This window comes from Schistocerca cancellata, chromosome 5 (genome assembly GCF_023864275.1).
Source record: "Schistocerca cancellata isolate TAMUIC-IGC-003103 chromosome 5, iqSchCanc2.1, whole genome shotgun sequence".
NCBI classification, from domain to species: Eukaryota; Metazoa; Arthropoda; class Insecta; order Orthoptera; family Acrididae; genus Schistocerca; species Schistocerca cancellata.
In genome coordinates, this window is record NC_064630.1 from 115,823,948 (window position 1) to 115,851,820 (window position 27,873).

The 27,873-nt window shown below is 43.8% G+C and overlaps 1 protein-coding gene across 1 annotated transcript in view; it reads right to left on the reverse strand.

Annotated features, from left to right (window-relative positions):
- LOC126188388 (hemicentin-2-like) overlaps positions 1-27,873 on the reverse strand; it is a 761,121-nt gene that overhangs the window by 249,834 nt on the left and 483,414 nt on the right. Inside the window, exons 6-7 of the mRNA XM_049929988.1 lie at positions 22,241-22,392; positions 8,789-8,933 (exon numbers count right to left, since the gene is read on the reverse strand). Of these exons, the coding sequence (XP_049785945.1) occupies positions 8,789-8,933; positions 22,241-22,392 (297 nt within the window). The remainder of the gene's footprint in view (positions 1-8,788; positions 8,934-22,240; positions 22,393-27,873) is intronic.

A 27,873-nucleotide genomic window follows, 5' to 3' on the forward strand; every position in this document is an offset into this window, starting at 1 on the left:
CGCATGTAAGCTCATTCATACCGAATGTGGGACATGTTTTGTCAAAAGTTGCCAGAGTAATGAAGAATTAAAAGTGGATGTGACCTTTAGACCACTGACCAAGACTGCTACTGTTCAGGGAGAATTGGTATTTGTAACGTTTCTATGCAGTGCGGTAAAAATTACATAGGAATAACAGTACGAACCGTACAGAAAAATGAAACTAACACGAGAGACACACCAGCGTTCTGGAGCGCGACGGATCTCCAGTGGATAATCCTTACATTACTATTGGACATTCCATAGATTGCAGGAAACTCAAGATACTGGCCATAACGTAATCCAGTTGGTATTCCGTCGTCAAGGAATCTACAGCATTACAAGCAGTAGACAACCCATTTAACACAGAGGAAAGATTCCAGTTCGATGAATCATGAAAAACACTCCTCTCACGTCTGCCCTCTCTGAGTAATTAGTGTTCTGAGTCTTTACTGGCTGACATCCTAACTTCTACAACGCCTGGCGAAGAAATTTAGCAACCCAAAAGACATGGTCTGATGTCAGTATATAAGGGACAGGCAAAGGGTTTATTATTTCGAAGCCAACAGCCTTGCCGCAGTGGTCCCACCGCTTCCCGCCAGAGCAGCGAAGTGTGAAATGTGAAATGATTTGGGTGAAGGTCGCGGTTAAAGCAGGTTCAGACATGGTAATTGGATGTCTCTATAGGTCCCCTGGCTCAGCAGCTGTTGTGGCTGAGCACCTGAAGGATAATTTGGAAAATATTTCGAGTAGATTTCCCCACCATGTTATAGTTCTGGGTGGAGATTTTAATTTGCCGGATATAGACTGGGAGACACAAATGTTCATAACGACGGGACAAAGAATCCAGTGAAATTTATTTAAGTGCTTTATCTGAAAACTACCTTGAGCAGTTAAACAGAGAACCGACTCGTGGCGATAACATATTAGACCTTCTGGTGACAAACAGACCCGAACTATTTGAAAAAGTTAACGCAGAACAGGGAATCAGCGATCATAAAGCGGTTACGGCATCGATGATTTCAGCCGTAAATAGGAATATTAAAAAGGGTAGGAAGATTTTTCTGTTTAGAAAAAGTGACAAAAAGCAGATTTCAGAGTACCTGTTGGCTCAACACAAAAGTTTTGTCTCAAGTACAGATAGTGTTGAGGATCAGTGGACAAAGTTCAAAACCGTCGTACATTATGCGTTAGATGAGTATGTGCCAAGCAAGATCGTAAGAGATGGAAAAGAGCCACCGTGGTACAACAACCGAGTTAGAAAACTGCTGCGGAAGCAAAGGGAACTTCACAGCAAACATAAACATAGCCAAAGTCTTGCAGACAAACAAAAATTACGCGAAGCGAAATGTAGTGTGAGGAGGGCTATGCGAGAGGCGTTCAATGAATTCGAAAGTAAAGTTCTATGTACTGACTTGGCAGAAAATCCTAAGAAATTTTGGTCTTATGTCAAAGCGGTAGGTGGATCAAAACAAAATGTCCAGACACTCTGTGACCGAGATGGTACTGAAACAGAGGATGACGGACTAAAGGCCGAAATACTAAATGTCTTTTTCCAAAGTTGTTTCACAGAGGAAGATTGCACTGTAGTTCCTTCTCTAGATTGTCGCACAGATGACAAAATGGTAGATATCGAAATAGACGACAGAGGGATAGAGAAACAATTAAAATCGCTCAAAAGAGGAAAGGTCTCTGGACCTGATGGGATACCAGATCAATCTTACACAGAGTACGCGAAGGAACTTGCCCCCCTTCTTGCAGCGGTGTACCGTAGGTCTCTAGAAGAGCGTAGCGTTCCAAAGGATTGGAAAAGGGCACAGGTCATCCCCGTTTTCAAGAAGGGACGTCGAACAGATGTGCAGAACTATAGACCTATATTTCTAACGTCGATCAGTTGTAGAATTTTGGAACACGTATTGTGTTCGAGTATAATGACTTTTCTGGAGACGAGAAATCTCCTCTGTAGGAATCAGCATGGGTTTCGAAAAAGACGGTCATGTGAAACGCAGCTCGCGCTATTCGTCCACGAGACTCACAGGGCCATAGACACGGGTTCACAGGTAGATGCCGTGTTTCTTGACTTCCGCAAGGCGTTCGATACAGTTCCCCACAGTCGTTTAATGAACAAAGTAAGAGCATATGGACTATCAGACCAATTGTGTGATTGGATTGAAGAGTTCCTAGATAACAGGACGCAGAATGTTATTCTCAATGGAGAGAAGTCTTCCGAAGTAAGAGTGATTTCAGGTGTGCCGCAGGGGAGTGTCATAGGACCGTTGCTATTCACAATATACATAAATGACCTGGTGGATGACATCGGAAGTTCACTGAGGCTTTTTGCAGATGATGCTGTGGTGTATCGAGAGGTTGTAACAATGGAAAATTGTACTGAAATGCAGGAGGATCTGCAGCGAATTGACGCATGGTGCAGGGAATGGCAATTGAATCTCAATGTAGACAAGTGTAATGTGCTGCGAATACACAGAAAGATAGATACTTTATCATTTAGCTACAAAATAGCAGGTCAGCAACTGGAAGCAGTTAATACCATAAATTATCTGGGAGTACGCATTAGGAGTGATTTAAAATGGAATGGCCACATAAAATTAATCGTCGGTAAAGCAGATGCCAGACTGAGATTCATTGGAAGAATCCTAAGGAAATGCAATCCGAAAACAAAGGAAGTAGGTTACAGTACGCTTGTTCGCCCACTGCTTGAATACTGCTCAGCAGTGTGGGATCCATACCAGATAGGGTTGATACAAGACATAGAGAAGATCCAACGGAGAGCAGCGCGCTTCGTTACAGGATCATTTAGTAATCGCGAAAGCGTTACGGAGATGATAGATAAACTCCAGTGGAAGACTCTGCAGGAGAGACGCTCAGTAGCTCGGTACGGGCTTTTGTCAAAGTTTCGAGAACATACCTTCACCGAAGAGTCAAGCAGTATATTGCTCCCTCCTACGTATATCTCGCGAAGAGACCATGAGTATAAAATCAGAGAGATTAGAGACCACACAGAGGCATACCGACAATCCTTCTTTCCACGAACAATACGAGACTGGAATAGAAGGGAGAACCGATAGAGGTACTGAAGGTACCCTCCGCCACACACCGTCAGGTGGCTTGCGGAGTATGGATGTAGACGTAGATGTAGATGTTCTTTAGGCTGGGCTAACACTTGGATGGGTGACAATCCGGTCTTCCGAGCGGTGTTGGCAAACGGGGTGCTCTCAGCCCTTGTGAGGCAAACTGAGGAACTGCTTGATTGAGAAGCAGCGGCATCCGCCTCGTAAACTGACATACGGCTGCCAGAGCGGTGTGCTGACCACATGCCCCTTCCATATCCGCATCCAGTGACGCCTGTGGTCTGAGGATGACACGGCGGCCGGTCGGTACCGTTGGAACTTTCAAGGCCTGTTCAGACGGAATTATTATTTCAAAAGTAATTGCCATAACATTTATCCCACTATGAGGTAAGACCGTCAGTGCCATCACTGAACCACTGCCTACGGAACCATGATTATGACCAGGCGTGCACCTCATCGTCCGACGCAAATCAAGGGCCACGAATGACTTCCTTCAGGGCTTTAAAAATATGGAAATTAAATGGGGAAGAAAGAGGGAGTGTATGGAAGATTGTAAGGGCTTGCCAGCGAAACTTCTGCACCCTATTCGAAACAACCTTAGCAAAATGTGGGGTCGGACGAAAAGGTGTACGTCTGAGTAAGATCATGGTTCCGTGGACAACCGAAAACATTTCTGTGCGAAGGCAATGACCATTTTGTCTCACAGTGGGATAATTGTATTAAGAGCTATGGCAATTACTTTTGAAATAATCAGCAGTTTACTTACTTTTTTCTGTAACTCTTGTTATCTTTCGACTTCCCCTTATAGCTGCGTACACTTACACTCCATCGGCGAATATGCAAATTATAAATGTTGAAATTCTCTGCGATAATTGAAATGGCCACCAGTATTAATAAGTGTTTTTACCAGGCCTGGTAGTGATATTTGTGTAGTGAAAGGGATCGTATGCCGACTGCTCACTTTGAACGACACACAGATGACTCGTATTCGTGTGAGACAGCGTTATCAACCTCTGAGAAAGTTTGAAAGCGACCTTATTGAAGTCTCCTTTTCACCAAATGTTCGGATCGTGCAGAATCCAGATTTGTTGGGCATTCGGATGTGATTGTGGCCCATCGTTAGTCTGCAGGCACACTTTTCGTCAAGGTTCCGGCCGACCAAGTCTCACAACCATAACAGAGGGTCGCTATATTGTGCAACAACCACATCGTGACCCATTCGCATCTGCGCCTGCCATCCGAGGACGAGTAATGGATTCCTTGCAACAGTCTGCGTCATTGGTCGGAGACTAGAAGCGATGAATTATGGTCCCTCGCATAGGCAGCCGTTAACACCACGATAGGAACGGTGCGTTTGGAGTGGTGACTGGGAAGTACGGACTACTGACAAACAGCGTCGCATTGTGCACCATTGGCAAATATGAGAGCGACCTGGTTGCCATCTCTGAATGGTTTGGAAAGGAATAGCGGTATTACTCCTGGCATCGTGGTGTGGGGCGGCATCTGGTATGCCTTCAGGTCACGGCTGGTAGTGATTGAGGAAAGTATGACAGAAAAATGGTACGTCACAGACATGTTACGTCATCACAACATACAATTCTTTCGAGAGTATCGTGGTGGCGTTTTTCAACAGGACAATGGTAGACGACACGTACCACATACACTCCTGGAAATTGAAATAAGAACACCGTGAATTCATTGTCCCAGGAAGGGGAAACTTTATTGACACATTCCTGGGGTCAGATACATCACATGATCACACTGACAGAACCACAGGCACATAGACACAGGCAACAGAGCATGCACAATGTCGACACTAGTACAGTGTATATCCACCTTTCGCAGCAATGCAGGCTGCTATTTTCCCATGGAGACGATCGTAGAGATGCTGGATGTAGTCCTGTGGAACGGCTTGCCATGCCATTTCCACCTGGCTCCTCAGTTGGACCAGCGTTCGTGCTGGACGTGCAGACCGCGTGAGACGACGCTTCATCCAGTCCCAAACATGCTCAATGGGGGACAGATCCGGAGATCTTGCTGGCCAGGGTAGTTGACTTACACCTTCTAGAGCACATTGGGTGGCACGGGATACATGCGGACGTGCATTGTCCTGTTGGAACAGCAAGTTCCCTTGCCGGTCTAGGAATGGTAGAACGATGGGTTCGATGACGGTTTGGATGTACCGTGCACTATTCAGTGTCCCCTCGACGATCACCAGTGGTGTACGGCCAGTGTAGGAGATCGCTCCCCACACCATGATGCCGGGTGTTGGCCCTGTGTGCCTCGGTCGTATGCAGTCTTGATTGTGGCGCTCACCTGCACGGCGCCAAACATGCATACGACCATCATTGGCACCAAGGCAGAAGCGACTCTCATCGCTGAAGACGACACGTCTCCATTCGTCCCTCCATTCACGCCTGTCGCGACACCACTGGAGGCGGGCTGCACGATGTTGGGGCGTGAGCGGAAGACGGCCTAACGGTGTGCGGGACCGTAGCCCAGCTTCATGGAGACGGTTGCGAATGGTCCTCGCCGATACCCCAGGAGCAACAGTGTCCCTAATTTGCTGGGAAGTGGCGGTGCGGTCCCCTACGGCACTGCGTAAGATCCTACGGTCTTTGCGTGCATCCGTGCGTCGCTGCGGTCCGGTCCCAGGTTGACGGGCACGTGCACCTTCCGCCGACCACTGGCGACAACATCGATGTACTGTGGAGACCCCACGTGTTGAGCAATTCGGCGGTACGTCCACCCGGCCTTTCGCATGCCCACTATACGCCCTCGCTCAAAGTCCGTCAACTGCACATACGGTTCACGTCCACGCTGTCGCGGCATGCTACCAGTGTTAAAGACTGCGATGGAGCTCCGTATGCCACGGCAAACTGGCTGACACTGACGGCGGCGGTGCACAAATGCTGCGCAGCTAGCGCCATTCGAAGGCCAACACCGCGGTTCCTGGTGTGTCCGCTGTGCCGTGCGTGTGATCATTGCTTGTACAGCCCTCTCGCAGTGTCCGGTGCAAGTATGGTGGGACTGACACACCGGTGTCAATGTGTTCTTTTTTCCATTTCCAGGAGTGTATCTGTATGAAGTATCGGCATGGTGGTCAAGTAGTGTCGTCCTAGATTCAAGCCCAGAAGATGATGAACATGTTGAATATGTTTAGGCGCTCATGTTCATTAGAGGTTAGCACAGTAATAAGTCTCTTTGCGCAGCGATATTATTTCGTTTTAATTAATAAGATACGAGGCTACATTTCGGCTACACCGAAAATGTTTTTATACAGATGCATATGGACTGGAATTAGAGGTAAAACCAATTGGAAATCGACAAATTATGTGAAGAGAAATGTGTACACAGCGATTTTATATCACAAACGGCCACCTACAGACATAAAAAAATCTATGGTAAAAGAGAGAAGTCTGGCCAGAAATAAATTAGACGAGATCAGATGTACATTTTGTACACCTGCGACGAGAACCCCAAATTTCTCCACGACAGAATATGTGTAGGACCGGCTCGAACGCTAACTCTGTCCCAGTGCCAGTATTCATGATGTCAATGAAGCCGCTACAACAATTTTGGGACAGCTTTAATGAGAAGAAAATTCAACGGCCTTATGTGATGCTTCCCAATCAAATCTGTACATTGCAGACCAGTGGGCCGTGGAACATAATTCTGCTAAATGGACTCACACTTCCAAGTCCTCTGTAAATTTAATGCGTCATTATGAACACTGAAATAACACCATATATCCACTCAACCCAAGACGTTTCATTCTGTTTCCTCGTGCCTTTCAGGCAATGCGCTTAAATAATTAAGGGCGTAGTACAAAGGCAATGTAAATACCCTGCATCGATGCTTCCTATATTTTACTCTCGGAAGCATCAAGTTTACCTACGACTGACTCTCTTGTCCCGTCTGAATTGTTTTTCGTACATGCGCATTTACTCATGTACCATTCCATCAATTGGAAATAAGTCACAAATTAACTATCGAAATGGGAGTACGATTACGAGCCGAAATATCGAAAGAGACGATTAAGCAGTCTCGAACGCGCCCAGAAAGAGATGGAACGTTTCCAAGTCCTCTGCAAATTTTATGCGTCATTATGATCACAGAAATAACACCAAATATCCACTCAACCGAAGACGTTTCATTCTGTTTCGTCATGCCCTTCAGGCAATGCGCTTAAATAATTAAGGGCGTAGTACAAAGGCAATGTAAATCCCCTGCGTCGGTGCTTCCTATATTTTACTCTCGGAAGCATCAAGTTGACCTACGACTGACTCTCTTGTCCCGTCTGAATAGTTTTTCGTACATGCGCATTTACTCATGTATCATTCCATCAATTGGAAATGAGTCACAAATTAACTATCGAAATGGGAGTACGATTACGAGCCGAAATATCGAAAGAAACGATTAAGCAGTCTCGAACGCGCCCAGAAAGTGATGGAACGTTTCCAAGTCCTCTGCAAATTTAATGCGTCATTATGAACACTGAAATAACACCATATATCCACTCAACCGAAGACGTTTCATTCTGTTTCGTCATGCCCTTCAGGCGATGCGCTTAAATAATTAAGGGCGTAGTACAAAGGCAATGTAAATCCCCTGCGTCGATGCTTCCTATATTTTACTCTCGGAAGCATCAAGTTGACCTACGACTGACTCTCTTGTCCCGTCTGAATTGTTTTTCGTACATGCGCATTTACTCATGTATCATTCCATCAATTGGAAATGAGTCACAAATTAACTATCGAAATGGGAGTACGATTACGAGCCGAAATATCGAAAGAAACGATTAAGCAGTCTCGAACGCGCCCAGAAAGTGATGGAACGTTTCCAAGTGCTCTGCAAATTTTATGCGTCATTATGAACACTGAAATAACACCATATATCCACTCAACCGAAGACGTATCATTCTGTTTCCTCATGCCCTTCAGGCAATGCGCTTAAATAATTAAGGGCGTAGTACAAAGGCAATGTAAATCCCCTGCGTCGGTGCTTCCTATATTTTACTCTCGGAAGCATCAAGTTTACCTACGACTGACTCTCTTGTCCCGTCTGAATAGTTTTTCGTACATGCGCATTTACTCATGTATCATTCCATCAATTGGAAATAAGTCACAAATTAACTATCGAAATGGGAGTACGATTACGAGCCGAAATATCGAAAGAGACGATTAAGCAGTCTCGAACGCGCCCAGAAAGTGATGGAACGTTTCCAAGTCCTCTGCAAATTTTATGCGTCATTATGAACACTGAAATAACACCAAATATCCACTCAACCCAAGACGTTTCATTCTGTTTCCTCATGCCCTTCAGGCAATGCGCTTAAATAATTAAGGGCGTAGTACAAAGGCAATGTAAATCCCCTGCGTCGGTGCTTCCTATATTTTACTCTCGGAAGCATCAAGTTTACCTACGACTGACTCTCTTGTCCCGTCTGAATTGTTTTTCGTACATGCGCATTTACTCATGTATCATTCCATCAATTGGAAATGAGTCACAAATTAACTATCGAAATGGGAGTACGATTACGAGCCGAAATATCGAAAGAAACGATTAAGCAGTCTCGAACGGCGCTCAGAAAGTGGTGGAACGTTCTGTACGCCGGGAAACGCACGCAGAGCAGCTGGAGCGTGGTCGGGGCGCGCACAGTGCCGGCGCCGGCCGCTTACAGTGTATCCGCAGCTGCGCGCCGTCCTCGAGCGCGTCTCCGCCCACGGCGGTGTTCTCGGCGCGGCACGACAGGTGGCGGCCATCGTCCTCCTTGCTCGCCACCCACGACAGCGTGCTCGTCGTCGTGTTGCCGTCGTTCGACGTCTGCAGCACACACACACACAATGCAGTATCAGCTGGTAGCAGGTAGTAAAGCGCGTGTTTAGCAGTGCAAAGGTAGCGTCACTTACCGAGGCAACCAGACACCATAGCTACAAAGGGATACGTATGTAGGCGATGTGTTGTATCTAGAGCATACTGTACATAGAAAAACTTTATTTTTTTATGCTTGTGCGGAATTTCTACACTACTGGCCATTAAAATTGCTACACCAAGAAGAAATGCAGATCATAAACTGGTATTCATTGGACAAACATATTATACTACAACTGACATGTCATTACATTTCACGCAGTTTGGGTGCATAGATCCTGAGAAATCAGTACCCAGAACAAATACCTCTGGCCGTAATAGCGGCCTTGATACACCTCGGCCGTAAGTCAAACAGAGCTTGGATGGCGCGTACAAGGACAGCTGCCGATGCAACTTCAACACGATACCACAGTTCATCAAGAGTAGTGACTGGCGTATTGTGACGAGCCAGTTTCAATTGGTGAGAGGTCTGGAGAATGTGCTGACCAGGGCAGCAGTCGAACATTTCCTGTATCCAGAAAGGCCCGTACAGGACCTGCAACATGCGGTTGTGCATTATCCTGCTGAAATGTAGGGTTTCGCAGGGATCGAATGAAGGGTACAACCACGCGTCGTAACACATCTGAAATGTAAAGTCCACTATTCAAAGCGCCTTCAATTCGAACAAGAGGTGACCGAGACGTGTAACCAATGGCACCCCATACCATTACGCCGGGTGATACGCCAGTATGGCGATGACGAATACACGCTTCCTATGTGCGTTCACCGCCATGTCGCCAAACACGGATGCGACCATCATGATACTGTAAACAGAACCTGGATTCATCCGAAAAAATGACGTTTTGCGATTCGTGCACCCAGGTTCGTCGTTGAGTACACCATCGCAGGCGCTCCTATCTGTGATGCAGCGCCAAGGGTAACCGCAGCCATGGTCTCCGAGCTGATAGTCCATGATGCTGCAAACGTCGTCGAACTGTTCGTGCAGAAGGTTGTTGTCTTGCAAACGTCCCCATCTGTTGACTCAGGGATCGAGACGTGGCTGCACGAACCGTTACAGCCATGCGGATAAGATGCCTGTCATCTCGACTGATAGTGATACGAGACCGTTGGGATCCAGCACGGAGTTACGTATTGCCCTCCTGAACTCAGCAATTCCATATTCTGCTAACAGTCATTGCATCTCGACCAACGCGAGCAGCAATGTCGCGAAACGATAAACCTGAATCGCGATTGGCTACAATCCCACTTTTATCAAAGTCGTAAACGTGATGGTACGCATTTCTCCTCCTTACACGAGGCATCCCAACAACGTTTCACTAGCCCACGCCGGTAAACTGCTGTTTGTGTATGAGAAATCGGTTTGAAACTTTCCTCATGTCAGCACGTTGCAGGTTTGAATGCTCTGAAAAGCTAATCATTTGCATAACATCATCTTCTTCCTGTCGGTTAAATTTCGCGTCTGTAGCACGTCATCGTCGTGGTGTAGCAATTTTAAGGCCAGTAGTGTATGTACAATATGAGGAAATTATATTTTTTGTTCAAATGGTTCAAATGGCTCTGAGCACTATGGAACTCAACATCTGTGGTCATCAGTCCCCTAGAACTTAGAACTACTTAAACCTAACTAACCTAAGGACATCACACACATTCATGCCCGAGGCAGGATTCGAACCTGTGACCGTAGCAGTCGTGCGGTTCCGGACTGAGCGCCTAGAACCGCTAGAACACCGCGGCCGGCCTATATTTTGTTTTCTTGTTTTTCTCATATAATTTCTTTGGATATTTTTAAAATTGAATATTTTTATTTAAATAATTTTGTGCAGAACTGCCAATATGTGCAAACGATATGTTTTCTTTAAAGTGATTCTTTGCCGTAATGACCTGCATTTAGTTTTCTTAGGTATTTTGTATGTAAAAGGTGGTGTGGTTCCCCTCGGGAACTGAACTTCGTAGCGCGCGCAAAATGTGGTTCGCATGAATGGAAAGGTGGAAGGGAGAGTCAGTCGCGAATGAGCTACTGAACCACCAACAGCTCACGAAAAGGTTGTGAATTGTGCTTTCCAATGTGCCGAAGCCTCAGATGGATGCAGTAACTAGGTGGAGTTACACTGGAATTGATATCTATCATCGCCACCAAGACATTACAGAGTCCAGTAATTCTACCTGCAAATCCACCTACCAACATGCACTCGCCACCAAATTGCGCAATCACTGTAATGGAACAAAAGAGCTATAGTAATGTACAGTGAAGGATTAGCTCATAGGATGTTTTAGTGTACTCAAATATTAGGTAAATTGTTATTGAACTCTTGTACCTACCGTGATATATCCTCAGTCACATATCCACTTAGGGTCCCTCCAACGCTGAAGTGCTTACCGAGTGTCCTTTATTGAAATCACATTAAAATTAATATGGCAATAGAATGTGCTAAAATTAATATTGTTTGTTGAAAGGATCTTACAAATATCTCAATTTTGTGTCTCACTACAGTAAAAGTTCAGAACTGCCACTGTGGATAGTTACATGTTCATGCTTGCTAAGTACCTCTTTCACAAATGTATTGAAAGTGCTTATTAATAGTGTAACAGGACCTACAGTTTGTCTATTGTGCTAAGCTAAATAACTATTGATAGATAGACCACTGTCTATGATAACAGTAACTTCTTTTATTGAAAGGTCACTGATAAATTTTTTGTTAGTGAAATACATTTAACTTTCATTCTAAATAGAAAAGTATTTAGCTGAGAGAAACTTAACCTGTGCCCAGTTCATAAATTTACCATTTTTTGTCAATAGGAAAATGTTTGAAAAGTAATACTGAACCTATGTCCAATTTATGATTCTATAGTGAATATTAACAGTAATGTTACTGAGACCATTCAGTTTGTATAAGCCCTGAAGGTATTAGTGTGTATCACTATCTTTTATATTTATGCACATAGTTTCTTCTGCTCTGTCAGCTCCAACCTTAATGTGAACATATAAATGTGCCAGAGTTCATTGCAATCTCGTGAGACAAAAGTATAGGCTGTGTTCGCCCATTTAAGTTACTTATTTTCAGTTTCTTGAACAAGAATGTTACTCATTCTTATGCCTAATTAGGCTGGCGACCGTTTTGTTATCGTTTGGTCGCTGTGGATAGGTAAATTATTGTTTGTTACTGTTTAAATATTTACGTAATTCCGCCTTTCACTTCCTATAAGCCACCCCATTAGGTTTATCACGGTCAGCACAACTAAATTCCTTTCACAGGGTAACACAGCACAGTTGCTTTCTATCATAATTGCTTTAACAACATAGTACGTTATACGATCCGCCTCCTAGTTTTAGGTCATGGTATAGTAGCAGTGGAAGTGTTATAACGTAACGAGGCAATCAGACACCATAACTGCAAAGAGATGTGTATGTAGACAACGTGTTGTACCTAGAGGATGCTGTACCTAGGAAAACGTGATTGTTTCACGTTTGTGCGGAATTTGTAATTATTTCGCGTTCTCCACTTTTAAATGCAATGTCATATACTATACTAAAGCTATATTGTGGATATTGTTAATTTTTAAGTTAATAATTTTAGAGAATGTCAAATCAATCACCTTTCAGCCGTCTTATTTCCAAACGATTATTTATTGGGCTACCAGTTTCGGCGATACGTTACGCCATCTTCAGCCCCCCTAACGGACTTGTAGGAAAATTCCGACCTCGATTCAGGTCAAAATAGAGGCCGGAACCGAGGTCGGAATCTTCCTACAAGTCCGTTAGGGGGGCTGAAGAGTCCGCTCTGAGAATCAACACGTAAAATTTCGATTTAAAAATCATTTTGTTTGTAGCGGGAAACGGACCGACGCTTTACGACGACACCGGATGCCGCATGAAAGACATGGCGAAAAGAATTTATTTGTGCTGATTCCAGCAGCACATTGAAAGCACGACAACGCAAATACGTATATGCGGAAACAGCAGAGAAAACGCACCTGACGACTCAGAGACACCCGTTGTAGCTTTAGAATTGTTTGTATGAAATGTGGACAGTTAAACGTACTTCGTTGGTCGCGCATCGTCTTGTACCTAGCAGAAGACGGAGGTCTTTTACCAGTGAACATGTTGAACTTGCAAATCAACTGCGTTTATTTAATATCTTGATAATTTTACCTGTCTTGATAATGGAAATTCGTTGCAGTTTTCACAGCTTCTGATTCAAAGTATATTCAACTTACCAGTTGGTTTTGAAAAAGCTCCTGCTTAAATTCATTTCATTTATTGTATAGTGGAATGTAGGTCAGTGATAAAGTAATGAAGAGTCCATTAAATACGTAACTGACAAGACTGCAACGCTTTTAATTTCAATAGAATAATTTTTCCGAGGTAAATGATCGTGTTGTAGCTTGGAACATGTTCTCATTTATGGGAAAACCTTACTTCTGCGGGGTAATTTTTGTAATTTTAGAAAAAGGCTGTGGCACACGAATAGCGGAAGCCGTCATTTAAAAATGGAATAAGAAAGCATATTAAACTCCTATGGGTAGACGCGAAAGTCTGAAAAGTGTAACAAGGTACAACGCTCTCAACTGCTGAGAAAAACAACGCACAGCTCCTAGGCACGCTCATGGATCCTGGAAATGCAAACAAAAATAAATTAGGAAATGCATTTCCCGGTCCCAAAATCATTCCACTCTCCTCTCATTCCAAGGATCCCTCCAAATCGATCTCAACAAATTCAGCACCCTGTGCTGCCAGTGGGACATTTTTATGAATCATGCAAAATCCCTGACAATAACTCTAGGAAAAGGTGCTCGATCGTTCCGTCCCAGCACTCTTTCCTGGCAGTCTGCAGTTGTCTAATCCACATAACTGAAACATGACGTGAGTAGCGGGTGAAACTCGTCACCGGCCAATCTACCTTTCTTGCTGAACTGTTGTATAAAATACGAAACGCTTGTGGCCAAGATTAGCAACTTCAGAAGTTGTAAGGGAGAGTTTCCAAAAAATGGTTCAAATGGTTCTGAGCACTATGGGACGCAACATCTGAGGTCATCAGTCACTTAGAACTACTAAAACCTAACTAACCTAAGGACATCACACACATCCATGCCCGAGGCAAGATTCGAACCTGCGACCGTAGCGGTCGCGTGGTTCCAGAGTGAAGTGCCTAGAACCGCTCGGCCACTCTGGCCGGGCGAGAGTTTCCAACAATGTACCCATTCCTAGTTCGTAGCACAGCTGCAGAATTCTTACTTTGTAAGTAACCTAGATTTAGTGATGTAATAAAATGAAACCTGCAACTGTCCTTTCGATGTTGTTTATTATATAGCAACCAGTGTTGGTGGTTTACTATATGATCTTCAGCCCTTAACTGATGCTGAAGGGGGTGAACTCCAATAGTATACACGATCCCATCAGTGGTCACCATCTACGAGCTTGCTTCCGTAGACTTCTGTAACAGTGATGTGTCTACAGCCATCAACTATCAACTCACCGCTGTTGCAGTAGTCTATGGAGGCCAGCTCGTACATGTTGACCACTGATGCGATCGTGTGTACTATTGGAGTTCACCCGCTTCAGTGTCAGTTAAGGGCTGAAGTTCGTGTACTGATTCGCTGAAACTGGCTGCTACACAAGAAGTAACGTCGGAAGGACAGCTGCAGGTGTTTCATTTTACTACATAGGTGAACGGCTAAGTTCCACAAACATTCATTCAGGATGCACGTACAAAAATTTAGTGAGGTCAGCGAGAGGTACGTGCCTAATGGAGCCATACTCTCACATATGAGAGCTCTGCGTTGAGGTACAGATCATCTGAAGACAGGCTTGATTTTGTTGTAAGTTTGTAGGACGTGTATATTTCTATTGTCTATTGTCAAATCACAATTTATCACAATTTATGAAGGATGTTTATATTTTATTAATAGGATTAAGTAGGAATTATTAATATTTGTCATGTTGGAAATAATTGTGGTAGCAGGGAATGTCTGCACCAAAGTATTGTTGACAAGAGAGACCGAGTATGGATACATTTTAAGAAAAGAGCGGGAAAGACCGCGCATTGATACTTTTTGTAATGGTAGCAGGGATTGTCTGCACCAGAAAGCATTGTTGGCAGGAGAGACCGCACTTACGCGTTCGTAGGAGTCAGTAGTAAGCGAGATGTGAAGCGAGTTGGTAGCAGGTCTGAAGCGACAGGTTGAGAGGAGTAGTGTGCCTGCCAGCCACCAGCTATGATTTACAAGAGATTATAAACGGATGTACAGAGACATCAACTAACTATTATCATATGAGGAACTAATAATATTGAATTATTTTCTTTGCGAAACTCAAGACAACTGAAGTTATGTTTCCGCAATGCTAGTTGTAAGATTATTGTAAAATGTAAGTCCCATTTGAACGTTTGTAAAATCATTTCATCACCAACAGTAAATATTTTAAGCGCTTTCAGAATATAATAAATTTTTGCCAGCAATGTTGCATTACTGATTACAATCCATCCCAAAAACCATCAACATAAAACTTTGCAAAATTTTAATTTTTGTCAAGAAAAAGTGTAACTATGAATTACGTAACCTCAGTCAAATTAATTAAAGAATAACGTCAGCTTTGCTAATAAAGAATAACGTCAGCTTTGGTGATAAATACAGCCACTTATTATGACAGCCCACCATGAGTTAATAGAGTATAGTAAACCAGCGTAAGTATATTCATGTCGCAGTACGATGTAGCAGTCAGATGGCGTTCCAGCAACAGTAAAAAAAGGTAACGAACAGTTTTGGGTTATTGCAGATAACGACTGAGGGCCACGACGACGACACCATTCCATGTTTCGTCAACATAGTCAGAAAATCACTTTTAATAAGCAGCAATTAAATTTGTATACTAAGATTGAGAAAGAGAATAAATTTCAAAAGGAAGATTTCATTTGTTATTATTAAGCAAGAGATAGAAATCCTAAGGGAAGGTTATCATTAACAAAACTGGTACAGAGGAGACGGGAAGGTTTCAAGTTTTCACCTAACTTTTTGTGTACGTGGCGACGAGAATTACCATTATAAGGTAAGCGGCAAAATAAATTTTTATTTATGTGTAAACATACATATAATAATCATAACTGTCAGATATTCATGTATCTACATTTGTTGTGATTTCTTTGTAGAAAACTGATAGACAGAACATCGCGACGTTGTCCCGCTACAAGTTTCCGATTTTGTACCATTACAATCACATGCAAAGAAAAATATCCTGCAGTTGAGGATGGCCTTACTTAAATCATTTTGTAATTTAGTCTTAGACTATAATAAATATAAACCCCAAATTGGTACAACTTAAACATCTGTCCCTTAAAACATAATGAAAGTGTGTATTAAAGAAGATCTTAGCAGTAAAATGGGTACCGGCGTTAAAATGATTGATATCATTTTACCTAAGACCTAATTATATTGTTGTTGTTGTTGTTATGGTCTTCAGTCCTGAGACTGGTTTGATGCAGCTCTCCATGCTACTCTATCCTGTGCAAGCTTCTTCATCTCCCAGTACCTACTGCAACCTACATCCTTCTGAATCTGCTTAGAGTATTCATATCTTGGTCTCCTCCTACGATTTTTACCCTCCACGCTGCCCTCCAATACTAAATTGGTGATCCCTTGATGCCTCAGAACATGTCCTACCAACCGATCCCTTCTTCTGGTCAAGTTGTGCCACAAACTTCTCTTCTCCCCAATCCAATTCAATACTTCCTCATTAGTTATGTGATCTACCCATCTAATCTTCAGCATTCTTCTGTAGCACCACATTTCGAAAGCTTCTATTCTCTTCTTGTCCAAACTATTTACCGTCCATGTTTCACTTCCATACATGGCTACACTCCATACAAATACTTTCAGAAATGACTTCCTGACACTTATATTGTACCAGATCTATTTTAATAATTTTATCAACTCATTTATGTACGAAGGGTTGTACTATCCTGTCATTGCTTTTGTACTAAGCAGCTCTAAACTGTGACTCCCAAGCCGCTTCAGTTGCTTGCGCTGCAGCTGCAAGCATAGTAAGCTAACGGCAGCCTCACACGGCAGGTCATTGTGTTTCTCATAGTTTTCTTGTGTTTTTACATATTTTGACGGCGGCGACATAGGCTATAATTTTTTTGTGATTTCTATTCAAGTTTAACAAGAAAGTAATGTTGTCCTAGTGCAACTATTAGTACAAAGTGTGAAAATACAATAAATTAAGCAAGTGAAAGATAATACAGAATGAGACTGGCAGGAAGTGGAAAATGGCTAAGCGGGAACAGCTAGAAGATAAATACAAAACCGTAGGGACATGCATGACAAGGGAAAACAGATACCTTCATCAGCGCCATAATAATCTATCTGTTAAATTCTTATTCTACTACATACCAATAACCAGTAAAAGAAAAATTAAGCAAAAGTATTATGAAAAGACTGTTACAAGTTAAATAAATTCTGAAACAGAAGCTATTGGAAACTATAACGAATTTCCCTTTTCAAGGCAGGTCAAATCATTACGATATCAAAAAAACACAGTTTATTTGCAAGTATAAAATGATCCATTACCTCCTCCTGTTTCTGAATACAAGATGTTGCATGATAATGACTTAAGTGTTCACAATATTCTAAAAAATTATAGCATTTTGTTCACCATTAAACTGTAGACGTATAGCTTTAATATATCATACAGCACTTGAATGTGCGGAACGTGTTATATTTAAAAATGCTACGCAAAGCACCAAATTATGTCTAATAACAACAGAAACTGTATAAAATGGGGAAAGATCATGCGGCGGTCTGTAGTACGCTTTCCTTCCTCTGTTTCTAAAATCAGTCACTGGACTGAAGTATCGATCAAAAAACACCCTGGACACAAAAGTTACAACACTCTAGGGGGGATATTCACGAAAAGACGGACCTTTGCCTACAACATACTTACTGCTTGTTGCACTGCATTTTAAGCGTTGACACCATCAAAAAAAAATGGTTCAAATGGCTCTGAGCACTATGGGACTCCACATCTTAGGTCATAAGTCCCCTAGAACTTAGAACTACTTAAACCTAACTAACCTAAGGACATCACACACACCCATGCCCGAGGCAGGATTCGAACCAGCGACCGTAGCAGTCCCGCGGTTCCGGACTGCAGCGCCAGAACCGCACGGCCACCGCGGCCGGCGTTGACACCATCAAACCTGTCCACTGGAAATACACCGCTCTCATCGTTTCATCTATCTCTAGAAAGAACTGTCCTGAATCTCCCCCATGGTATGTCATGGTATGTTAACTTCATTTTTTCGACGTGTTTTTATCTTTAGGCAAGGGAAAACTTGTCTGCTGGGACTAGGTCCGGGAAACAGGGTGGATGGAGAACGACGGGAGTCTGATATTTTGGCAGGCAGTGCGGCCGAGGAGCAGTTCATGGCCGGCGCATTCACACGACGCAACATTCAAGTCTAGTTTTTGCACAATTCAGCTCTCCTTCTGGCGCGCTATCCCTCATACGCGTTATAATTCACTGGTAGGTTTTCTTGCTTACGATCTTATCAGGAGGTGAAAACTCCTGATGGAAAGTGCGTTTGCAGTCGAGATAATACGTACACAACACACTGACATCACTTTTATGGACAAGGACATGCTTTGCCCAACCACTGCGACAATTTTTCCCAGATATGTAGAAAATTTCACACACACGCACACATTGTTTTTGAAGCTCTCTCATTAACACTCTGTCTCTAATCTGAGTAACAGCTTTTGCAAGTGCTCCCTTGTGCGACAGTGGCTCGCCAGTGAAACGGGGCTAACGGTAGTTTATTGCCTAAACTTACCGCTGGGATTGCCGTTTAAGGCCCTATTTCAAAAGTTTGGTATCTTTTAAACACCACTCGTACATCTACTTCATCGGCTTCTCTGTGCTCATGCCACCAGGTACTTCACATCAGAGATCAAGCAATTCTCATCGTAACCGCAACTCACGGTCTCGGTTATTTAGTGTCCTGGCTGTGCCTATCGTACAAAATACTCCCAAACTCGTTTTCTGTTGCTTCTCTTTTCCTCTGAAAAAAGCTATCCCACACTCTGACAAGAATTCACTGCCTTGTGGTGTACGAGAAAAAGCTGCAGCGCTTCAGTCAGCCAACTTCGTAACTTCTCTTTACAATATTTAATCAAACAGTAAAGCAAATGCTCCCATCATTTCCAGTTGCCGTACTTTCTCTTTTCGTTTCTCAGTCAGTCAGTACATTTCCTCTGCCTCTCTCTTCAGCACTCGTGTTGTACCACGTACCTCTTTTTTTCTCTTTCAACCCATACTCATAGGCCCATTTCTACCTTTTTTTCATTTTTCTACCTTGTCATAATATCCCTTAACTCGCGAGGTGACTTTTCTGTAACGTATTCCACGATGTGGGGTGTCTGGGACTCCCATGTTTAAATCGATATTTAAGGCAAAAATCATTTGAAATTTTTAATTTGTGCTATACAACACTTATTTTTACAATTTTTTAAGTGTTAAATGTTTCTAGTTTATTTTATTGTACTAAACAAAGCCTGCAGCATTTTACTATTTATCACACCGAAGCACATAATTTTGTGTGGTTCTCGTAAACAGTAGACATAAATTGACTGTTACAGCATTCTACATTCTGAAAATTATACAATCTCTGTAGCAAATAAAGTTCCAAATAAAAACAAAATTCCAGGGTGTAAATTTACGCATAAGATTTCCACCCGGTAGGTACAGAAAGAAAGACTGCCAAACTGACGCTCATTGCTGGCAACTACATTTTTCTTATCAACACCAAGAACAAATTCGATTTTAACAGGCACTTTAACTATTTCTTTGAAGAAATAGACAGATCCCCATCACACTTTTCAAGTTCTTCCTCTGAATGACACTCTTGTTCGACAGCAGAACTGTGACCACTGGCTAATGTAAACTCGTCGTCTTTTTTTTTTGTTTATTTCTTGATCTATATGACTGACACCTTCCTCCGTAGGCCGACTAACAATTTCATCTAACTCGGGAAAGTTGAAACTGACACATTCGTGCGAACACATTTTGATCTATACGGTACCGTAGTGAAGGAAACGGGTACGTTGTTCAGGAGGCGCAGCCTATAAGACTCCAACACCCATCAATAACACGAGTCAACAATAAACACAGAAGGTGATAACGCAACCGACAAAAAACATAGCAGGCTTGACAATTTAAGGAGGGTAGGGAGAGTATAGAAGTATTCTACCGCAACTGGCATTGGAGAGCGAGTTAGAAAATTTTCGCGCCGTCTAAGAGACCACACCTCGGAAGTTGAAGGATGTAAGTCTTTCTTGTTTACTTTTCATTATGTAAATTGTTTCCTTTTATCCGACATGAACTACTGTTATTCACTATTTGTGCTACAATTTTTCAAACTGTTGTATCACATATTAAATGTAAGACTTCTCAAGACATACACTTAATAATTAACGTAACTTACGGGGGCGTGCTGGAAAGTAATGCATCTGAATTACTCATGTGACCACTCGCAAGGCTATTTAAATAAAACAAACGTTATTAACAATTAACATCTTCATTCTTCATGTCTGTGCACTTATTTTTCAACATAGTCACACTGGCGACGAACAACTTTGTCTGAACGAGATAACAGTTTCTTGATAGTGTCACAGTAGAACGTTTGTCTTTGTTGACGAGGCCGCGGGCCGGGCGGAGTGGCCGTGCGGTTCTAGGCGCTACAGTCTGGAACCGAGCGACCGCTACGGTCGCAGGTTCGAATCCTGCCTCCTTAGGTTAGTTAGGTTTTATTAGTTCTAAGTTCTAGGCGACTGATGACCTCGGAAGTTAAGTCGCATAGTGCTCAGAGCCACTTGAACCATTTTTTGACGAAGCCGCAACTTCACCTCTGCTTTCACCGCTTTATCGCTAAGAGAAGCAAGTGCTCGAAGGTGTTCTTTAACTTTTCCCAACAGCTGAAAATCGGATGAAGTCAAGTCGGGACTATATGGAGTATATCGATGACATAAACCCAATGCGTCGGATTGTTGCAAAAAATGTTCAAATGTACGCCAGACTGCTGAGGTCTTCGGTCCCTAGACTTACACACTACTTAAAATAACTTAAGCTAAGAAAAACACAGACACCCACGCCCGAGGGAGGACTCGAACCTCCGGCAGGAGGGGCCGCGCAATCCATGACAGGGCGTCTTAGGCCGCGCGGCGACTCTGCGCGGCAGTTGTTGCACATGCTGCAGTGCTGCAGTTCCCGTATGTGGTTAGAGAGGGTGCTACATGTGTGGACGAACTCTTCGAATTCGAAACTCAACATGCTGTTTCTCATGCACGGTTACACACCTCCCCTACACACTACGGATCGAAGCCCTCTATCGGCAGACACATGCAAACATGTAGGTACAAACAATAAAGACGTACAATGTTAACAACGCTTGTTTCATTTAAAAACCTTTGAGTATTCACATAAAATGTTCGGAGGCTTAGCTTGTCAGGACGCCCTCGTAAAATTTGTAGAATTTTTTGTTAGATGAATGAGACGGCGTGACGGCCCTTCTCTACCCTCGGTAAATAGATCAATGGGTTTAGCTCGAGTGTCGCAAACACAGAACTATTGTGGTTAAGACTGAAGGACATTTTAAACCGCCAAAATGTACTAAATAAATTAGGGAAGACTTTACCTAGACAATAGTGTACCTAGAAGTATGTTTTAAGGGACAGATGTTTAAGTTGTACCAATTTGGGGTTTATATTTATTATAGTCTAAGACTAAATTACAAAATGATTTAAGTAAGGCTATCCTCAACTGCAGGATATTTTTCTTTGCATTTGATTGTAATGGTACAAAATCGGAAACATATAGCGGGACAACGTCGCGATTTTCTGTCTATCAGTTTTCTACAAAGAAATCACAACAAATGTAGATACATGAATATCTGACAATTAAGATTATTATATGTATGTTTACCCATAAATAAAAATTTATTTTGCCACTTACCTTATAATGGTAATTCTCGTCGCCACGTACACAAAAAGTTAGGTGAAAACTTGAAACCTTCCCGTCTCCTCTGTACCAGTTTTGTTAATGATAACCTTCCCTTTTACAATAACCTATGTAACCTTCCCTTAGGATTTCTATCTCTTGCTTAATAATAACAAATGAAACTGGGAATATCAGCCTGGACCAATAGTTGTTCCTACAGAGGTCACTCCTACATTTATACTACTATTTATGCTAGTTGCGGTTTGGCGCTTACCGTCTCTTTGGAGTGTTGGGACCTCTGCCCATTGAACCACCAGGTGATGCGCGCCGGAGGTCTAGAGCCGGAAGACTGGCAGAGCAGGTCGTAGCGGCGGCCCGCAGACAGCGGCTGACTCACCCCCAGCAGCCGCACGTCCAAGGGTTGCACTGCGAACAGAGGGTGTAGTCAACAGTCGTAATTATCTGTGCCAAAGTTTCTCAGCGCTGAACGAAGTGTGTGTGTGTGTGTGTGTGTGTGTGTGTGTGTGTGTGTGTGTCCTGAGTGAGAGTGAAAGTACAGGGCTTAACAACTGGCCGGTTTTGAGCACGAGTACTCGCGTCTGCTCAGGCACGTGCTCGCGAGCAGGTGCAAGGTCGTGGAGTAGGGAGGGAGGGGAGGGATGGGAAATGCGCGCGCACGTTTGAATGTGATTTCGCGTTCTTAGCAGATTTAACTAGCCATCTGAATGCTTTGAACATTTTACTACAAGGTAAAGATCTGCTAATTACTCATTTCATAGATCGAATACGAGCTTTTAAAATGAAATTGACACTTTGGGTGAGTCAGCTGGAAACAGGAAACCTAGCTCATTTTCCTAAATTATCATCCATGCAAGATGTTCACAAAGACTGTGAACGTTATTCACATAGTTTAGTTGATCAGCGCTTTCAAGATCTGACAGCACTAGACAGTGATTTTGATCTGTTCTCTCCATATTCAGCGAATATTTAAGAGATTCGTCCTGAGCAGCAGCAAGAAATTATTGACCTGCAGTGTGACAGAGAATACGGAGACAAATTTCAGAACAAGAAAAACATTTTGGAATTCTGCAGACACTTCCCTCAGGATAGATTTCCTCGTTTGCACAAACTGGCAGCTACAATAATATCAATGTTCGGTTCCACGTATGATTGTGAACAACTGTTCTCTGCAATGAAATGTAACAAGACGCGCCTGAGAAACGCATTGTCTGGTCGAAATTTAAACTGCACGCTGCGCCTAAAATGCACAAGAACAATTACTCCAAACATAGACGCAATTGTAAAGGGCAATAAGTACAAGATAACCGAGAATCCCACACTTCAGTGACACCTTTTATTGTGTAACAGTTCACAAATTAATGCGAATCTAGAGGCATACACTAAGCTAATAAAATTATGTGGCATGTGTACATTCTCCTTTATTTGTTTCATTTGTCGCAGCAATAATTCGTGAGTGATATCCCTGCAGGTGGCCGCGGAATTACATTGACTGGCGGCAGCTGTTGTGTGCCCCACGTGACTTTCCCCACTCTCCGCTCTGGTCTGGTAGTGGGGGTAGCGTGCTCGCGCTGCTCCGTGCTCGCGCCTTGCCGCTCACAGCTCGCTCCGCGAGCACGTATGTTGTGAAGCCCAGTGATAGCAGAAGCAAAATGTTCCGGTGAAGCGCAGCGAGCCATTCGCGTGATAGTTATCATGTACTGTGAATGTATGGCTACAAGCCGCCACTGACTTCAGCGTAAAACATTGTTCTACTTACTACAAATACGTTACAAGTTTCCTTTTTCAGATTAATTACTTATCTAACTCGGCTAAAATATCACCCATTGTCTATCTCACGCTAAAATACAATACCACGTGATATGCTGCAATTTACGCTCGCACCTGTTGAAAGACGGCCGCTTACGCAAGAGCGTTCGTTATGTCGCTCGGTCGCGCGCCACGCTATGTCATTTGTCGACTCTAAGACGAGCCGTCTGTTAGCGAGTTGTATCTTTGCAAGACACTGAGAGGTGTATCTTAATAGGAAGCACAACCTCTGACCGGTGCCGGCCAATATGAGCGCTGGCGGCGCAAATATCGTTTTTGACGCCTCGGGCAGCTATGCACAAAGCACTCTTGTCCCTGGCGGTTCATCAGATGGACGTGTTTTAGACGCTTATCTTTCTCTTTAGTGATATGCTAATTCAGCCAACATCTTACAGGATTACGACAAGGTCGAGATACGGTGAAGTCGCTGACAGCGACGAGTATAACATACATAGATACATACTCCCCGCAAGCCACGTACAGTGCTTGGCAGAGGGTACACTGTACTACTACTAGTCGTGTACTTTGCTATTGCACTTGCAAACAAACTGAAGGGAAAAGACTGCTGTATACATGACTCTGAGCCATAATTCCTCGTTTTTTTGTGGTTTTATGGCTCACAACTACAGTGGTCATTAGCGCCCAGACTAAATTATGAATGCGCTGCGAGGCACAATGTTAAAACAGCAACTAAGAAGGACAACACTATAAAAGGCACATTAACAGGCAAGGGATTAAATGAAAGCAGCATAATGAAATGTCCTTAGACAGGTTTGTCAAGTGGATAAAACGAAGAACGCGAGCAGCTGCTCCTGGGTCATCCGCTAAAATGTCATCCAGATACATGGCAGGCCAAGATCAATGCGCAGTGTATTAAAATTCCGACAGGACGTTAAAATGTGGCGTACCGTCAGCAATTGCACACATGGGCAGAACGGCGCCGGCGCAGCCGTCAGCAGATGGCGGTGGCTGAACCGGCAGTGTCCAATCCGTAACCGGGCCAAAACGACCTCCTCGCACCGAGAAGGGCGTGAAGAGGTCGTCCCAGCCGTGGGGAGCGGTTTCAAGGCCCGAAGCTTGTTTTCAGTAAGTGTAGACCAATCGGCATAATTTCTCGTATCCTATCTTCGTGGTCCCTAGGCGAAATGTATGTTGGCGTCAGCAGAATCGTTCTGCAGTCATCTTCAAATACCGGTTCCCTAAATTTTCTCAACAGTGTTGCTCGAAAGAATGTTGCCTTTTGCCAGGGATACTTATTGAGTTCCCGAATCATCGCCACAACACTTGCATGCTGTTAGAATCTACCTTTAACAAGTGTAGCAATCCGAATATGAACTGCTTCGATGTCATCCCTTAACCCGACCTTTTGAGGATCCCAAACACTCGATCAGTACTCAAGAGTAGGTTACATCGCTGAATTGACGTCTGCTTTCAGGTTCTGCAGAATTATGTTAATTTTCACGTTGCATTTGCATACGAATGGATAACGTCATGTTTTTATTCTCTCTTTCGACCTTATCACCAATTGGCGATCAGTAACCGTCCGTGGCTTAGCCGTGCGATAATGGAAGTGGTTCAAATGCCTCTGAGCACTATGGGACTTAACTTCTGATGTCATCAGTCCCCTAGAACTTAGAATTACTTAAACCTAACTAACCTAAGGACATCACACACATCCATGCCCGAGGCAGGATTCAAACCTGCGACCGTAGCGGTCGCGCGGTTCCAGACTGTAGCGCCTAGAACCGCTCGGCCATCTCTGACGGCAGACTGGAAGTGATTTGCAAACAATTTCTCTCACTTGTAATATCATGTTTTGGAAGCATTAATTTTAATTTTTCTCTTTGTTATGTGGTTCTGTGGGGATGTTAAACAGAGTGATCTGTACTTTTTATTTATCCATGACGGACAACATCAAGCACTGATCAGCCAGAACATTATGACTACCCCCTTAATACCCAATTTGGCAATGCTAACGGCGGCGACACGGCTTAGCATGAAAGCAATGGGGCATTGGTAGGCAGCTGTAGGAGTTGGCACCACATCTGCACACACAAGTCACCTCATTCCCGTAAATTCCGCGGAGGGGCCGAAGAACTCTGACGCTAAGTTAAATCTCATCCCTAATGTGTTCGACCGCGTTGAGATCTGGCGAGTTTGGGGGCCGGCACATCAATTGGAGCTCGCCACTGTGCTCCTCGAACTGCCCCGTCACTCTTCTGGCCTTGTGACATTGCCTTGTTGAAAAATGTCAGTGCCGTCGGTTAACATCATGGTCATGAAGGGATTTCTGTGGCTTGCAACCAGTGTACAATACTCTTTGGCCGTCATGGTGCCTTGCACAAGCTCCACTGCACCCATGGATGCCCATGTGAATGTTCCCCGAAGCCGCCACAAGATTGTCTCCGTGCTGCAGTACAGGCGTCAAGGCGCCGTTCCCCTGGAAGACGACGGATTCACGCCCTCTCATCGGCATGATGGAATGATGGAGAAGATACAGGAATTCATCAGACGCTCTGCTGCTCCACCAACGTCCAGTGCCGATGGTCACATGCCCATTTCAGTCGCTGTTGACGGCAACGAAGTATTAACATTGGCACATGGATGGCTTGTCGGCTGGCGACGCCCATGGTTAGGAGTGTTTGGTGCACTGTGTGCTCAGACACACTTGTATTCTAACTAGCATTAAAGTCTGATGTTAGTTCCACCACAGTTCGTCGTCTGTCCTGTCTTACGAGTCTGCCCAACTTATGACGTTCACATGTGTAATGACTGCTAGCCGCCCAACCCAACGGCGTCTGGACGTTGTTTCATCTTGGCTTCACCACGTCATGAAGAGACTCATCACAGCACTCCTCGAACACCCGACAAGTCGTGCGCTTTCTAAAATGCTCGGGCTGAGCTTCCGTACTATCGCAGTTTGCCCTCGGTCGAACTCGCTCGCATTCTCTGTTCTACACACTGGCAGCACCCTCACATCGACCTAAAAACGACACAAATCTGTCCAGACGATGACATGCTGTAAGTGATAAGGGTAGTAAGAATTGCCATGGAGAACGTTCCACACGGTCGTCTGGGTTACCCTGTACTGGCGGGCCAACTGCCTGGTACTGACACGTCGTTTCACCTTAAACAATGTTAATCGCATTTTCCTCCAACTCTGGTGTCCGAACATTTCGGGTACGTCCTTCACGTTTTCCTGCCTCCTGGAACGACCCTGTCTCAGCTAAATGGCGAAATATTGTTGCAGACACTGAATGTTGTGGTTGTTGTCGGCGGGGATAGGTCTCTTGATACAACGTTGCTTCTCGCCGAAGGTTGCCATTTGCCTTTCCGTACGTAACCACCATGGCAGCAAGCTTTTGATTCGAATATGTGTACAACGCTGTATCACACTTTACAAGATGAGTCAGCAAGAGAAGTGAATCTGACGCAACATTACCTGTTACTATGGCAGGAGAGGGCTTTGGGGCATGATGTATGAGGAACAGTACTACCTTGTAGGAGGAAACTATGCATACTGAACAGAGGCTGCATGGTATAGCACAAATTAGACCGAAGTCTCTGTAACAAAGAATGTTCTCAATCATTGACTGACTAAAACGCCGTATCAGAAAAGCGCCCACTGCATGCAGACGCAGAAACTGAAGCTCTCTACGAAATCTGGAAAGAGCTTTCACGACACCGTATATTAAAGGCGAAAGGGTTCTCATACTGTTCGGGTTCTGTTAAAGTATTAGCGCCGGCCGGTGTGGCTGAGCGGTTCTAGGCGCTTCAGTCCGGAACCGCGCTGCTGCTACAGTGGCAGGTTCGAATCCTGCCTCGGGCGTGGATGTGTGTGGTGTCCTTAGGTTAGTTCGGTTTAAGTAGTCCTAATATCTAGGCGACTGATGACCTCAGATATTAAGTCCCACAGCCATTTGAACCATTATTAGTCAGCCTCGAAAAAATTTGTGTCTCAGTCTCGAACAAGATTTGGAAAGGCCACTATATGTGGTTTGGACCGATCGTATATTCATGTAAGAGTGATTTAGTGGTTAAACGTTCCTCGTTTATATGTGGTTTTATCTCTGTATGACT